This window comes from Lupinus angustifolius, chromosome LG05, assembly GCF_001865875.1.
Source record: "Lupinus angustifolius cultivar Tanjil chromosome LG05, LupAngTanjil_v1.0, whole genome shotgun sequence".
In the NCBI taxonomy this organism is placed as follows: domain Eukaryota; kingdom Viridiplantae; phylum Streptophyta; class Magnoliopsida; order Fabales; family Fabaceae; genus Lupinus; species Lupinus angustifolius.
Window position 1 is genome coordinate 12,586,121 of NC_032013.1, and position 15,036 is coordinate 12,601,156.

General features: G+C 32.9%; 1 protein-coding gene across 1 annotated transcript; it reads right to left on the reverse strand.

The window, feature by feature from the left end:
- On the reverse strand, positions 11,654-12,496 carry LOC109347853 (PRA1 family protein F2-like). The gene has a single exon (XM_019587947.1). The coding sequence runs from the start codon at positions 12,356-12,358 to the stop codon at positions 11,804-11,806; it is 555 nt and encodes a 184-aa protein (XP_019443492.1). The 5' UTR covers positions 12,359-12,496; the 3' UTR covers positions 11,654-11,803.

Below are 15,036 nucleotides of genomic sequence, written 5' to 3' on the forward strand. Positions count from 1 at the left end.
AAATTTTATTTCTCAATTACGGCTAATTTGTATTTTTTTTTCCATAACTTTTGCAATTTGTTTAGAGCTGTCATTTTTTATTTGTATTTGCAGCTTGCATTGATCATTGAGGAACACAATAACACTCTGTTTGCACATTGGAGGAGAAAAAATGAACAATTTGCCTAAGATCTCATTACTCATATGTTATTTTATAAAATTAGAATCTTTTAAGGTTGAATGTAGCTGAAGTCGTTGGTGATTTAAAAAATCTATTGTAAATGTGGTGAAGTTGGACATGCTTGTCATGTGTTTGATAGAATGTCTTGAGAAATATTGTCTTATTTAAAAAGTAGACATTTAACAGCGTTTTCAGTGAGCGATGTTAAATATCTACTTTCTACAGTGCTTCAAAAAAGTTGTTGAATATAACCTTGTGTACTACTGCACTCACATAAAAAGTAATGTTAAATAACAATTTTGAGCGTTGTTGTTTTGCTATTCTGGTGTTGGTATTGTGAAATTTCATTACCCCTACTCACCATAGTGAAAGACTCAAAGTAGTAATTCCATGGAAATGTGATTCATAAATAATATTAATCTTGTATATAACTTAGTGACCTAGGGCCTAGGTAGCAATCTAGTGAAGTTCTAATTTTCATTTGTAATAACAAATAATAGTTCAATTGCTTTTGACAGATTGGGGGGAATGACTTGTAATTTGTGGTTCTCTTCTCATATGTGATTCTAAAAGAAGAGCTAACATATTCTTGGATCATGATCATAGTCTCCAAAGGAACAAGACATTCTATCGCGACCCAATTTTCGGTCGGAAGACTGGATCTACAACTTAGGAAGAGGCAAACTCGATTTCTACCTCTCTCAAATGATTTAGAGTCGCCACTACATTTTTTTTGCGGTTAAAACGTAGAAAACTCTCTAACAAGCCCAATTAGGATAATTTGGTCTTTTGAACTTGAGATTCTAAGCTCGGGAGTCGATTACGGATCGAGAAATGTATTAGCACATCGTCCGCCCGTATTAAAACGGTACCCTCGCTAATCACATGAACTTGAGATTCTACCGAATGTTCCCTTTCACTCCCCCACTATTTTGATTTTTTTATTGGCTAGAAATTCTAACTTGTTCAAATTCTTTTGATTCATGATCACTACTTCACATATGCACGTTAAAGTTTAGAAATTCGTTTCTTTTGTGAAAGCACGTAATAATTGATGATTTTAATGGAGAATGTCTATAGTTGAATCCATGAGATGTCATTTACACTAATAGGTTACATTTGATTTTTTGTTTGTAACACCTCATTTTTTTATTCCCGAAACTGACCACCAATTGATTTTTACAATTTAAACAAAACTGATAAATTAAATTCAAATCAAATGAGTCGATAACTAATTGATCGTTGATTGTGATTCGAAGATAAAGTTAACTATGATACAATAAAATGCAAATTTTTTTATTCTTTTTTTTTGCTTTAAAATTTTTATATTATTTTAAAGAGGTCAGACAAAATTCAGTGCTCATAGCTGCCCCTCTATACTTATTATTTACTTGATAGCAGATAAACTGAGGTTTGAGTGTTATCATAGTAAGTAGGTACTTAAGAAATGAATATTAATTTTGTCAAGGCCGAGATAATGATCACAATACAACATTCAGAATGAGCATGCATAGATAATGTTAGAACTCGAGGCAATAAAATTAAATACGAGAACGCAGGTCGGGTACTGCCGAAACTCGATGAAATAAAAAGGTAGGTGCTAGATCGTAGGTCGAGTAATGTTGGAACTCGAGACAATAAAGGTAAATGCGAGAACGCAGGTCGGGTATTGCCGAAACTCGAGACAATAAAGGTAAATGTGAGAACGCAGGTCGGATACTACCGGAACTCGATGAAATAAATATAGGTAGGTGCGAGAACACAAGTCAAAGCTGCTGGAACTCAATGAAATAAAAATGTAGTTGCAATGTTTTAGAAAGAACATTCTAGCATCTAAGTCTAGCAACGTCCTAACATTTCGGCATCTGAGTCCAACAATATTTTTTCATTTAAGAACGTTCTAGCATCTGAATCTAGCAACGTCATAAAATTTTGTGTTTGAGTCCGACAATGTTATTTCACTTAAGAACGTTCTAGCGTCTGAGTCTAGCAACGTCATAACATTTTGGCGTCTGAGTCCAACAATGTTTTTTTTTCATTTAAGAACGTTCTAGCGTCTGGGTCTAGCAACGTTATAACATTTCGGCGTCTGAGCCTGACAATATTTCTTTCATTGAAGAACGTTCTAGCGTTTGGGCTAGCAACATCATAACATTTCGGCGTCTGAGTCAGACAATCTTCTTTAAGAACGTTCTAGCGTCTAAGTCTAGTAGCGTCATAACATTTCTGCGTGTGAGTCCGACAATGTTTTTCTTTTAAGAACGTTCTAGCGTCTGAGTCTAGCAACGTTATAACATTTCGGCGTCTGAGTCCGACAATGTTTTTTCATTTTAAGAACGTTCTAGCGTCTGAGTCTAGCAACGTTAGAACATTTCGGCGTCTAAGTCCAACAATATGTTTTTTTTTCATTTAAGAATGTTCTAGCGTCTGAGTCTGGCAACGACATAACATTTCGGTGTCTGAGTCCAACAATGTTTTGATGTGGAAAGTAATTTGATTGACCACCTGTGATGGTATGGTTAAGCAAGAATGATGCATGCTTTGTACGTAAGAGAGTATGTCTTGACTTGATTTAGTGATATGTATGTATGTCATGAGTGATGTATGAACTTTGGTTAAGTTTGCATTGTGTAGTGATGTATGACTTTTGGTTATGTTTGCATGTTGAAGTGATGTATGAACTTTGGTTATGTTTGCATGTTGAAGTGGTGTATGAACTTTGGTTATGTTTGCATATTGAAGTGGTGTATGAACCACAATTACTAAATTGGTAGATCGAAATGACATAGAGTTTTTTTTTGTTTGAAAAATTGGATTTGAAATTTTTTGATTCAGTTGTATTCGAAACTGCTCTTGAGCACCCTAGAACTATTCGTTTCAATATTCTTTTATGACTGGCTTTAGTTGACAAATTTGTTGATGTTTTGCTTGCTTTCTGATATGACTTTGATCCTTCAAGGAATTGCCTTAGTTTGCGATAGGTGAATCAATTAAAGTGCCTAGTGTCTTGTGAAGAGTTTATTGGAAGAGACTGATCGTCCAATAAACTGCCCTAGTATCTTGTCAAGAGTTTATTGGAAGAGTATGATCATCCAATAAATTGCCCCAGTTTGCATGGTTGTGGATGAGCAATATTGACTTTCCGCTTGAGGGTGTTCATTTTATTTTCCCTAATTTTTTTGGTTCAGAATACCTAATCCAGGTATCTGCCGGGAATTCTCTCTTTTTTTAATACTAAATCACCTTTTCAGGTTTTCGAATTAGCATTGCTCTACTTTTCTTAGGTTGCCCTTGTGGGTTTTCCATCCAGCGCTCTTTTCTTCTGTTTTTTTGCTGCTTTTCTAGCTTGGTTTTTTGTTTTTGCTTGTTTTGACTATATTAGTTTTTGAACACACACAAGTGTGATAGTTGTAAGTATGAAGGCATGAGTCACCCTTGAAGTTTGAAGGTTAGAACACAAGATCTTGCCTCTACTTGATTGAAGGATTTTGGACGGATCCATGATGAGTAACTTCAGCTTTGCCCCAGGTATAAATTTCTTGATACTTTCATTCGAGAAATGAGATCAATCCCCATAAACTGCCCGAGTTTGGATTGACAACCATTCTTCTGATTTTCACTTGAGCGTGTTTTTCCATGCACAACTCTTTAAAAAGAAATACTAAAAGCAACGATCACGCAAATTTGATTTTTGTTTGTTGATGTGAAATTTAATCCAATACATTAAAGATGAGATATCTTTATCAAAATTTGGAAATTCATTGGAGTCAGTGTTTCTCTGACCTATTGTGTATGCCTTTGGCAAATCAAATCCTCGACAAGGTCTTTTGAGCTTGTATCGTGGTCTGGCTAAGGGTTTCCAAGAAAAAGGATAAGGCTCGAAAATGTGCTTCCCAAACCCTTTCTACTTTCTCCTTTCTCCATTGTCCTATTTCAACAGTTTTCTTGACATGGCATTCAAGTACTAAGATTTTGTTGGATTTTGTGATATAGTAGGTGAAGCCTAATATTTAGGCGATAATCTTCCCATTAGGTATTTGAATTGTTCATTTTGGCGGTCATTGCTACTGCATTTTTATTTGCCATGAATTTTGCCTGAGAGTTTTATTTTTGAACTCCCGTCAGGCTTTTTGTATATTTTCCTTTTTGTTTTTATGTTATTTCGCACTTTGACCGATGAATATTTTATTTGTCTTCTTTTGGGTCTTCAATCTTCGGGTAAGATATGGAAAGTGGTGTATGAAGAGTGTGTTTATGTAGTAGTTGAATGTCAAGGAAAACAATTGAAAAACTACCCTGCCCAAGGTTATTGATATTTTGTGGGTTTTTAGAAAAAATCTCATTTCATAAAGCCTAGGGCTCAAAGAAGGTGACTAGGGATATCTTCATAGTGTTTGAGATTTTCAAAGATGCCTTGTGTCATCAGAAAGATTTACCTTAGGATTCACACCATTTTGGATCTTACATTTGCATCATCCTCCATTTCAAAATTATTGAATCAAATATATTATATTAATGCATGAATTAGTTTGGCTTGTTTGTGTGGTTGGAATGAGATTTGTGAAAGGAAGTACGAGATGATAATTTGCATGATCAATGCAATATTATGTAATTGTTAACAAGATGTGCATGAGAAAACAAACTTTCATTGATGATAAACATGAGTGCCCCACTATTTTATGAACCTAAAGCCTTGGGGAGAGCAATAGGGGTTACAAACAAAATACACTGTCAATTTTGTTGTCTTTTTTGGTTGGGCAGAAAGTTTCCCTTAGTATTCTCTGTCGCTTGTCCGAAGTCCAACCACTTGGAATCTATCAATTCTTGTATCTTGTATTATAGATCTCTACAATTTTCTATGGGATGTCATGTGATGTTGTAATGATACACACAACTAGCGGCAGGATCATACCATTTAGGATATGGTGGCTCTAAAACTTTTCCCTCCATATGAGTTAACATTCTTTGGTCTTGAAGTTGGTCAAAGAATTCAGCATAAGATATTGGAATAAAATCAAAGTATGGATTTCCTTGCGCGTAAATTGCATTTATGCTTTGGTAATTGTTTTGGGTTTGTTGAGAAATATGTATTTGGTTTATGTTTGGGCGATGATTTAAGAATTGTGAGGATGTATAGTATTGAAAGGCATTGTATGGATATGAAGTTTGATACGGGTATGAGGCTTTCTAGTATGGATTTTGGTGGTGGTGTTTGGGTTTCTTGTATTTTCGCTTATTAGTCAAAAAATTTGTTTCCCCTTCCTCTTTTATCATGAGGGTTGAACTCTTGCCTTCATTTGAACGTAATTGATCACCTGCTATTTTCCCACTTTTCAAGCTATGCTCAATTCTACTTCCCACTTTAATCAAGGCATTAAAGTCTGCCTATCATACGATCAAAATATGGGTTATGGAGAGTGTTGATGAAGATGACAAGTTGCTCGTCTTCCTCTAGTCGGGGTAAGACTTGAGAAACAACTCCTCTCCATCTTTGAGCATATTCTTTGAAATACTCGCTCTGCCTTATGGACATGTTTTGGAGTTGAGTCCTATCAGGTGCAGAGTCTTCATTGTACTTATACTGCTTGATAAAGGCATTAGAAAGATCAAGAAAAGTTTTCACTTTTTCTCTCTCCAGGTGGATATACCAAGTGGTAGCAATTCCTACCGAACTTTCTTGGAAGTAATGAATCAACAACTTATCATTGTCATGGTACGCCGACATTTTTCTGGCATAAATGTGCAAATGGCTTTTGGGACAAGTTGTCCCATCATACTTCTCGAATTCTGGAACCTTGAATTTGGGCGGCAAGACAACATCAGGCATCAGACACATCTCAAACGCATTTTTAATGTCTAGATAGTTAGCTCCCTCCACGACTTTCAATCTTTCTTCAATCAAATCCCACATGTTCACATCTTCCTTCTCCTTCCTCATAGTATTATGAAGATGGACATTGCTTTTGTTGTGGGCTTCGGTGGTCTATGGTCTCATATGAGAGGTTGAAGGATTATCCGTAGTAGATTTCGTTTGTTGTAGGGCTAAGATTATCTTCATCATTTCGTTCATTTATTCCTTGAGCTCTATCACCTCTGACTTATTTATTTGGGTTATCTCTCGATCTGTGATCAATCAATTTTAAAACTGTTTGTGGTAAGGGTGCTTTGGAGCACAATGAATGTATCTGAGAGGCAAATGATTTTGATCAAATTAGAAATGACCATTTACGAAATGATTAATGGATGTTATAATGAGATGAATGGTGTTTTTGTTTTTTTTTTGTCAATGGTTGAAAGACACATTTTAGAAAGAATCAAAAGTCATTTTCCATTAAGAGAAGTTGGCATATCAAGATATTTCATCCTGGATTTGATTACTACGAGGCATACCCCGATAGTTTCTCATGTGTTGATGACAACCTTAGAGGAAACTCTAGGTTTCAGTCCTTAATTACATCTAGATTGTTTCTTAGCATTGCTCAATAAACATCTTGCCCTGCATTTGGTATCTTGGAAGCGTACCCCACAAGGCCAATTTTGAAGTTGATGACAATTTTAGAGGAAACTCAAGGTTTCAGACCTAGATTGCATCTATGAAATGCAAGATGTTTAATTCTTTCAAGTTAGCTTGGATAGCAAGATATTGCCATGACACTAAGACCTTGATTATTGAAGATAGAAATTTTTTATGCATGATGATATACATGGTGTACGAGATGTAAATTTTTGTGCATGTGATGCATGAAAAATGCGAATATATTTTTGTCTTTTTTTTTGTATATGAAGTTCATGAATTGTTTTTTTCTTTTTTATGAAATGCAATGTGGAATGAATTTTTTGCATAATGATATATATTTTTTTATGTATGAATGGATGCATGAAAGTTTGATTGATGAATTTATGTATCAATGGATGAATGAATGAGTGAATGATATTTTGGCTTTTAACTCATTATATGAATGAACGAATGTTTGAATGATATAACATTTGGAATGATGTATGTTTTTTGTGAATGTTTGGATTATGCATGTATAAATGAATGATTTTTTTTATTTTTATGAATGTTTTAATGATGTATATTTTGATGAATGTATGAGTGGATGACATGCATGAACTTGATATAGTGGTGTTAATGCATTTTGAATGCCCCTAGGGTATGATACCCTATTTTGGGAAAATATAGCCTTAGTTACAATATAATAAAATGTCATGATGAATTTGACACCTATTATACTGTTAAGACCAATTCTGAGTTAAATGATAAAGTTGTGAGCTTATTCAGATTGAAGAGAACATATCCCTAGGGCGATGAGCCCATCGTCAGGAATGAAAATTGTCCCTAGGGCGTTGAGCCCATTGTAGGGTATGAAAAATATTCATAGGGCATGGAGCCCGTTGAAAGGAAAGAAAAATATCCCTAGGGCGCTAAGCCCATAGTAGGGAATGAAAATTATCCCTGGGGCTCTTAGCCCATGGTAGGGAATGGATAATTACCCCTAGGGTGCTTAGCCCATGGTAGGGAATGAAAAATTTATCCCTAGGGCGCTTAGCTCATGGCAGGGAATGAAATTATCCCTAGGGCGCTTAGCCCATGATAGGGAATGAAAAATTATCCCTAGGGTGCTTAGCCCATGGCAGGGAATGAAATTAGTTAGCCATCCTTATGGCACAAGGATGTCAAAGTGCAATGACATCTTCATAACATTCTGACATGAAGACTTTTTAGGGACAAAATTCCCAATTTCTGAATGATGATGAACAAAATTTAAGTTATGCTTCCTGTGTCCTAAAGAAGGTACACTTACAAGGTTTTGAATAGTCTAATGGTCACAACCCTATGGCGGAGGTACTAGGTCTTGATTAAAGTGGACTCGATAAGAGCTTTAGACTTCTACGTCACCAGATTACATCCAATCTCGGAAGAAAGAAAACCATATACCATGGGTTAGAAACGAGAAGGATCGAGTCCTCCAAGCTACTAACTCATGATACCAGAAATGATGTGGGTGGTCCATTCCGCCAATACCAGATATGACTCGAAGTCATTTACCGGTAAAGCAGATGTCCATTCTATCTCAAATCTTAATCACTGATACCCGGGTTCAAGGCATATGATTGTGTGACTCAAGTGTATTGTGGTTGTGTGTGGGAAAACATACAAACCTTTGTTAAAAATAAATTCCCCACCCCAAAAGATATAAAAATAGTTAAGACAAAGAACTCAATAAATAAATGAGACAAATAAAGCACATAAAAAATTATTATTCTAATAAAACAAACAAGTAAAAAAAGGTGGGTAATTAAGTCCAAGAAATAGCGGCTCTAGGCCTGGCTCTCTTATTGGTGTCCCCAGTGGAGTCGTTAGCTGTCGCGACCTGATTTTCGGTCGGAAGACTGGATTTACAACTTAGGAAGAGACGAACTCGATTTCTACCTCTCCCAAATGATTTGGAGTCGTCACTACGTTTTTTGCAGTTAAAACATAGAAAACTCTCTAATAAGCCCAATTAGGATAATTTGGTCTTTTGAACTCGAGATTCTAAGCTCGGGAGTCGCTAATCACATGAACTTTTATACCCTTAAAAATTATTTATTTAGAAATTAATTATCACAATAAAATATTTTTAATTTTTTATATTTGTGTCTGACAAGAGTTCATCATGCTCTTACATATCTCCGGGTGCAATGGAGAAATCAAGACTACGTAGTTCTGGTTCGAAAATTGGTTGGTTAGTTTGGTTTGATTGTTATTGATTTGAAAATGTCGACTTGGTATTGATAGATTTAATGGATTCGATTTTGTGGGTTTGAAAAGATTTAGTATATGATTGTTTTAATCCAATGGATCTAATAGTTTAGAGATAGTATTGGTCGTAGACCTCCTTCCCATTTTCGAGGAAGTTAGAGATAACCCGAACCATAACCTTACTATAAAAATCCCATAAAATTCATTTGGTAAAAAATGAGTTTTGATTATATTTTTTATGTGGAATTAATAGCTTAGATATGGTGTTGGTCGTAGACCTTCTTCCCATTTTCAGATAAGTTAGAGACGACTCCAACCATTACCTTACTATAAAAATTCCATAAATTAAAATTGTTGTAAAACAAAAGTTTTGTGATAAAAAATTATAATCATATTTATGAATGAAGTGTTTCGTGTAAAAAAATGGTGAGTAAAAAATGTAATATACAAACATATCTAACCAAAATATTTGACATAGAAATAAATGAGCAGTAGCACATGACAAGGGCATAAACAATTTAAAAAGGTTGGTCAACAAACAAAAGTGTTGATGAAATACATACCGGAGCAGAAACAGGTAGAGTAAAAAGGCTTCTCTCACAAGGTTGACAATAATAAAGGCATAAGTTGTTGATAGCTTGAGAGGAATATAGTCATTCATCTTGTTTTCATCTCCCTCTATACACTCTAGCCTCCTCTTATATATGATGAGTACTCAACAATTTGATGATTAAAGGCATCTATCTCAGAGTCTATATTTATATGACCCACTGAGGGTGAGAAGAAAAAATATATCTGCTGTAGAAATTCAAAAACTAGTCCAACTGTGAGGTGATGAGAACCATAGTGTGGTTAAATATTATCCCTCCTGAAGAATGAAATGATGATAGAATGGAAAGAGAACCAATGGTAATGTAATAGAATTGAGTTTTCGTGTGGTAAAATTGTAAACTTGTAGAGACTCCTAAAAGGTTTGAGAGTAACTTGTAGACATGATTCACAACCACCTATGTTATAAGTGTTAGCAACGTGCTCAATGGTTTAGACAATATTTTTTAGTAATAGAAGCTAACTTCTTGAAATGAACAATTGTGAGATTTAGAGAGGTAAAAATTTGTTCTCCTTGAAGTTGTTAGATCAACCCCATCTCCGCACCTTTATAGCACGGTCCACCTCTCCTCCACTTTTACTCACGTTGATAGTAATTTACTGGAGTGAGTAAAGATGAGTAACGGGTGCCTTTCATTTTCTCCACATTAACCTTTTTCAGTTTCATTTTTTTTCTACCGAATGTTCCCTTCACCTCCCCACTATTTTGATTTTTTTATCGGCTAGAAATTGTAATTTGTTCAAATTATTTTGATTCATGATCACTACTTCACATGTGCACGTTAAAGTTTAGAAATTCGTTTCTTTTGTGAAAGCATGTAATAATTGATGATTTTAATGGAGAATGTCTATAGTTGAAACCATGAGATGTTATTTACACTAATAGGTTGCATTTGATTTTTTGTTTGTAACAACTCATTTTTTTATTCCCGAAACTGACCACCAATTGATTTTTACAATTTAAACAAAACTGATAAATTAAATTCAAATCAAATGAGTCGATAACTAATTGATCGTTGATTGTGATTCGAAGATAAAGTTAACTATGATACAATAAAATGCAAATTTTTTTATTCTTTTTTTTTTTGCTTTAAATTTTTTATATTATTGTAAAGAGGTCAGACAAAATTCAGTGTTCACACACTGTCCAATTCTTTTTTTGTTTTGTTTCTAAAGATGAAAATATTATTTCACTATTATAATATATTAATTTTGTTTCTATATTAGATAGATAAGGTTTCTTACACTATGTTTGGTTTACCAAATAAAAGTTAAGGAAAGAGAGATTTACGAAAGAAAAGTTAAGAGGAAAAAATGTAGTGATTTATTAGTTGTTTGAAAATAGAAAGAAAGTAAAGGGAAAAAATATAATTATAATTAATAATTAAAATAATATGGATAGAAACATAGGTATGAGTCCCAAAACGTAAAGACACAAGTCTCACCATTTTTCTGGTTGTATAAAAAAGGGACAAAGCGATGATAATAACTTTAATTTTTTTCATAAATCTAAATAATATCATCCAAAAATTATAAAAAGATATAAAGAATAAATTATTTATTTTAACAAAGTTGTAATTTGAATTAAACTATATTTGATTTACAAGAGAAAAATGAGTGGAATAAAAGTGGAAGAAAAGAAAGATAATAAAAAAGATTGATTTTTAAATAGTATGATAAGAAATATAAAAAAATGTAGATTAGTGAGTTGAGAATATTAAAAAATAAGTCTTATTAATATTAAGTTAAGAATAAATATGACTTTTTTATCCATTTTTTTTTCATACATGAGACGAAAAGTTTTGTGAATCTCATTGCCCTTTTTTCTTTTCCATTTCTTTCCCTCCCTTGATTTCTTTCTAACGAAATGGTGGAAAATACTTTTATTTCCTATATTTTCATTAAAACCAAACATAGTCTTAATAATTTGATCAATAATAATAAAATAAAAATATTAATGAATATTTAATTTTTTTAATTAATATAATATATTTTTACTAGCCTGAAATAATATATAACACAATATATCCTTGCTCAACTTAAAGAAAAGAGAACTAATCATTGGCCCATATCATAAAACAATCCTAAATGAAAAAAAAACAGGAAAAAAATACGTGGGGTGAAAAAATAACATGAACACATAATAGTGAAGTACTACTATTCATCACATGACAAACCATAAAAAGGAACCAAATCAACAAATTTCACTGAATTCACCCACAAACAAAATAATAATACTAATAATAATAGTAAATAATAATGGTTAAAAAAACAACAACTTAGAAGAATCAAGAAGCAGCAGCATTGTTGAGCAACCCTTCTTCTTCTTCATCCAAATACAAATTTTCCGTCTTCCTGAACACCGCATGCACCACCACAACCACCACCCCAACCGAAACCGCCACCATAATATTAACCGTAGCATGTGTCAGCAGCAGCACCACCACCGTGATCACCGCCATGACAACAAGTACAACACGATCATCAACAACATGTCCAACAAGAACAAGTGGTTGATCTCTAAGGAAGTATAGAAAGAGCCATGCAGCCATAATGAGAATGAAAACAATGAGAGAAATTGGGTGCCATAGAAGACTAAGGAACAATATGAAGAGTGCTACGGTGGCGTAGTTCATGCGGAAGTAAGAGAGGTTGAAACGGAGACGTGATACGGCGGCGGTTACGGCGGTGGGGACGTTGAAGGAGCGGTGGTTGAACATGAGTTTCCATGGGCGGCGGGTTCCTAAGCCGGCTTTGATAGTTTGTCTGGCGCGTGAGATGTACTCTAGGTTGTTGTTGTTTTTGTTGTTTGGAGAGGTTGAGATTGTGCCATAGGTTGTCATGGTGTTGTTTTTGTTTTAAGAATAATGGGTTGAATTATTGGATAGGGGTGTGAGTGGAAGGTTATAATATGGTGTTGGAACTTGGAAGAGGAAAGTGTGATGAAGAATTGGAGTAGAGTTATGGGGATTAGGTCCCCTATGATTGAAATGGGGAAATATTATCAATGGATTTCATATTTAGGGACCCAAGTCATGATCTCAATAAGAAAAAAAAATGTTGATACTCATTTGATTTGATTATGAACAATAATGTGTTGATCTTAAGATTCTACTAGATTCTATGATAACCAAAATGTCAATGATTCAATTTATGAGAATGACACTTATTGGAAATGAACAGTTATACATTTTGAAAAAAAATTTATATCTACAAGGATGAAGGAATATCCTTGATAGTACCAAAATAAATTTGCTCCTACCTGAAATTTCTAATATGCATGTACATTTTACTTTCCAATTATATCTTACTCTTTTTTATCAACTTATTTTTATTTATTTATTTTTAATTTATTTTTTTATACACATTAAATGAGGTTTTTTTTTAGTAAGTTATATTCAACTCTTACATCTATTATTGATTTTTTAAATTATATGCATAAACTTAAAAAAAAAATTGGAAGAAAGAGAGTATGATTTTTTGTGGGCTCCAGAAAAATATGTTAAAATATTGACTCGTAAAATAATAAAAGAGAATAATATTTTTTGGTTTCTACGTGGGGCTAATTCTCGCGGACATTTTTTCCATTTACAAGACTCAAACTCAAGACATTATTTAAAGGAAATCAAATATATATCACTTGAACCAACGTCTGTTAGTATAAAAGAGAAGAATTGAAAATATATTGAGCTTGAAAAAAGAGAGCATATTAATTTAGTATTGTCATGTCTCAAATGCTATTATTATGAATATGTGATTAGAGGGTTATAAATTGTGCAATAGTAATCATGGAGCATTACAAAGAGTGTTTTTATTATTATTGGCTTATTCAATTTTTATATTTTTGTGAGGCAAATAAAATATTATATATTTTATTGTTGTTTTCAATAAAAAATAAGTGGGCCTAAAACTTATAATATAGAAAACAGGATCTCATTTCTATATAATAACATATTATTATTATTATTCATAATTTCATAACATAAGCAGAAACAAACGCAATCCAAATGGTGAGGATTATATGAACATTAAAGTTCTCCAAAGTTATAAATATTTAATGTAACGTTGCATTTTCAAGAATTTAAATCACGAGAGTATGAGACACCTTATTAAGTTAAGAGTGTAATATATGTGCCGTAAAGATTTATGAATGGTCATTATACTATCTATTATTTTATATTTTTTTTGAAAAATATATGATAATTAAAAAAGAAGGTGATAGATTGACGGTATATAAATAAATAACAATTTTAAATATTTCGGAATATTTAAGATTTTGTAACTAAGCCAAGAAGCATTTAACACAATAATAACGTCGCCAAAATAGTATTCATTTCAATTTCTTTTTAATGAACTTTTTTTAATATTAAGTTGAATATATTGTTATACATTTCTATTGAAATGTCTTGACCTAGAAATACCAAGATCCTCAACTTAAACCTTTATTTTTATTAAAAAAAGCTTTATCGTTTTTTATTTCTTTTTGGTTTTTATTTTTTTACTACGTTTCATCTTTTATCAGTGTAATAATGGAGTTTAGATTGTGATCTTTTGAGATTGGGTGCATCATTTCTGAGGATGCAAGGTTGGATATTTGAGTTTGATTTTCACTGACTGATTATGATATATGGTACTTAATTTGTAAAATAAAATAAAGTTGTAGTTTCCAAAAGAGTGAAGACACATTCATGCTAAATTTTCTTGTCAAATTTGGAAGGACGTTGGTGTAGCTTTCTTATTTGGTTGTAAGTTGTAACGATAAAGCAATTTAAGAATTGAAGTAAGAAATCTAACACTTGAATATAATTTAGCATGAAGATATTAATATCACATGAAATCTAACATTGTTGATGGAACTTAAAGGAATTCTTTTCATTTACCAGAAACCGCTGCTTTTAATGGAATACTTGCACAATGCCATTAAATAACTTGTCAAAGGATTCTTTCCCTTATTGGTAATTGATACACAATAATAAACAAAAAAACATCATACAATAACATTTTTATTATTTTATTTATTGTAAAATTACATTTTTATCAATAGATGATTCTTGTTCAAATTATTTCCTTATTATCTTCACTAATATTGGTTACCCTCTAGTCTCTACAAAACTAATTTGAAATTTATAAGAAAGTATATTATTTATCTTGAATGTTTCGGTGTTAAGTAGAGTTGCCTTGTCACTTTATAACTAAGAAATCAATATCCCTCGAGAAATATATAATTCTTCACAACAATTATCACTCACAAATATTAAACCCTAACTTTCCTTGTATCATATCTAGTGAAGCATTATATCATTAGATGACTCGTCGTTAGTTATTTATCTCAATATTGTAGAACGACATAGGGGTGAGCAGGATCTGGCCAACCCGCTCACCGGTATGACCTGATCATGATCGAGTCTGAATAGGGTCGATTCTCATTGGGTCTAGGTTCATGTTCAAAAATTAGACTCGTTCAATATTTAGGTTTGGTAGGATCAAACATGACCCGACCCGACCCGTCTCATCGTTACTC

Coding starts and splice junctions, on each gene's coding strand:
- LOC109347853 (XM_019587947.1), bottom strand. CDS start 12,358: ATGACAACCTATGGCACAATCTCAACCTCTCCAAACAACAAAAACAAC.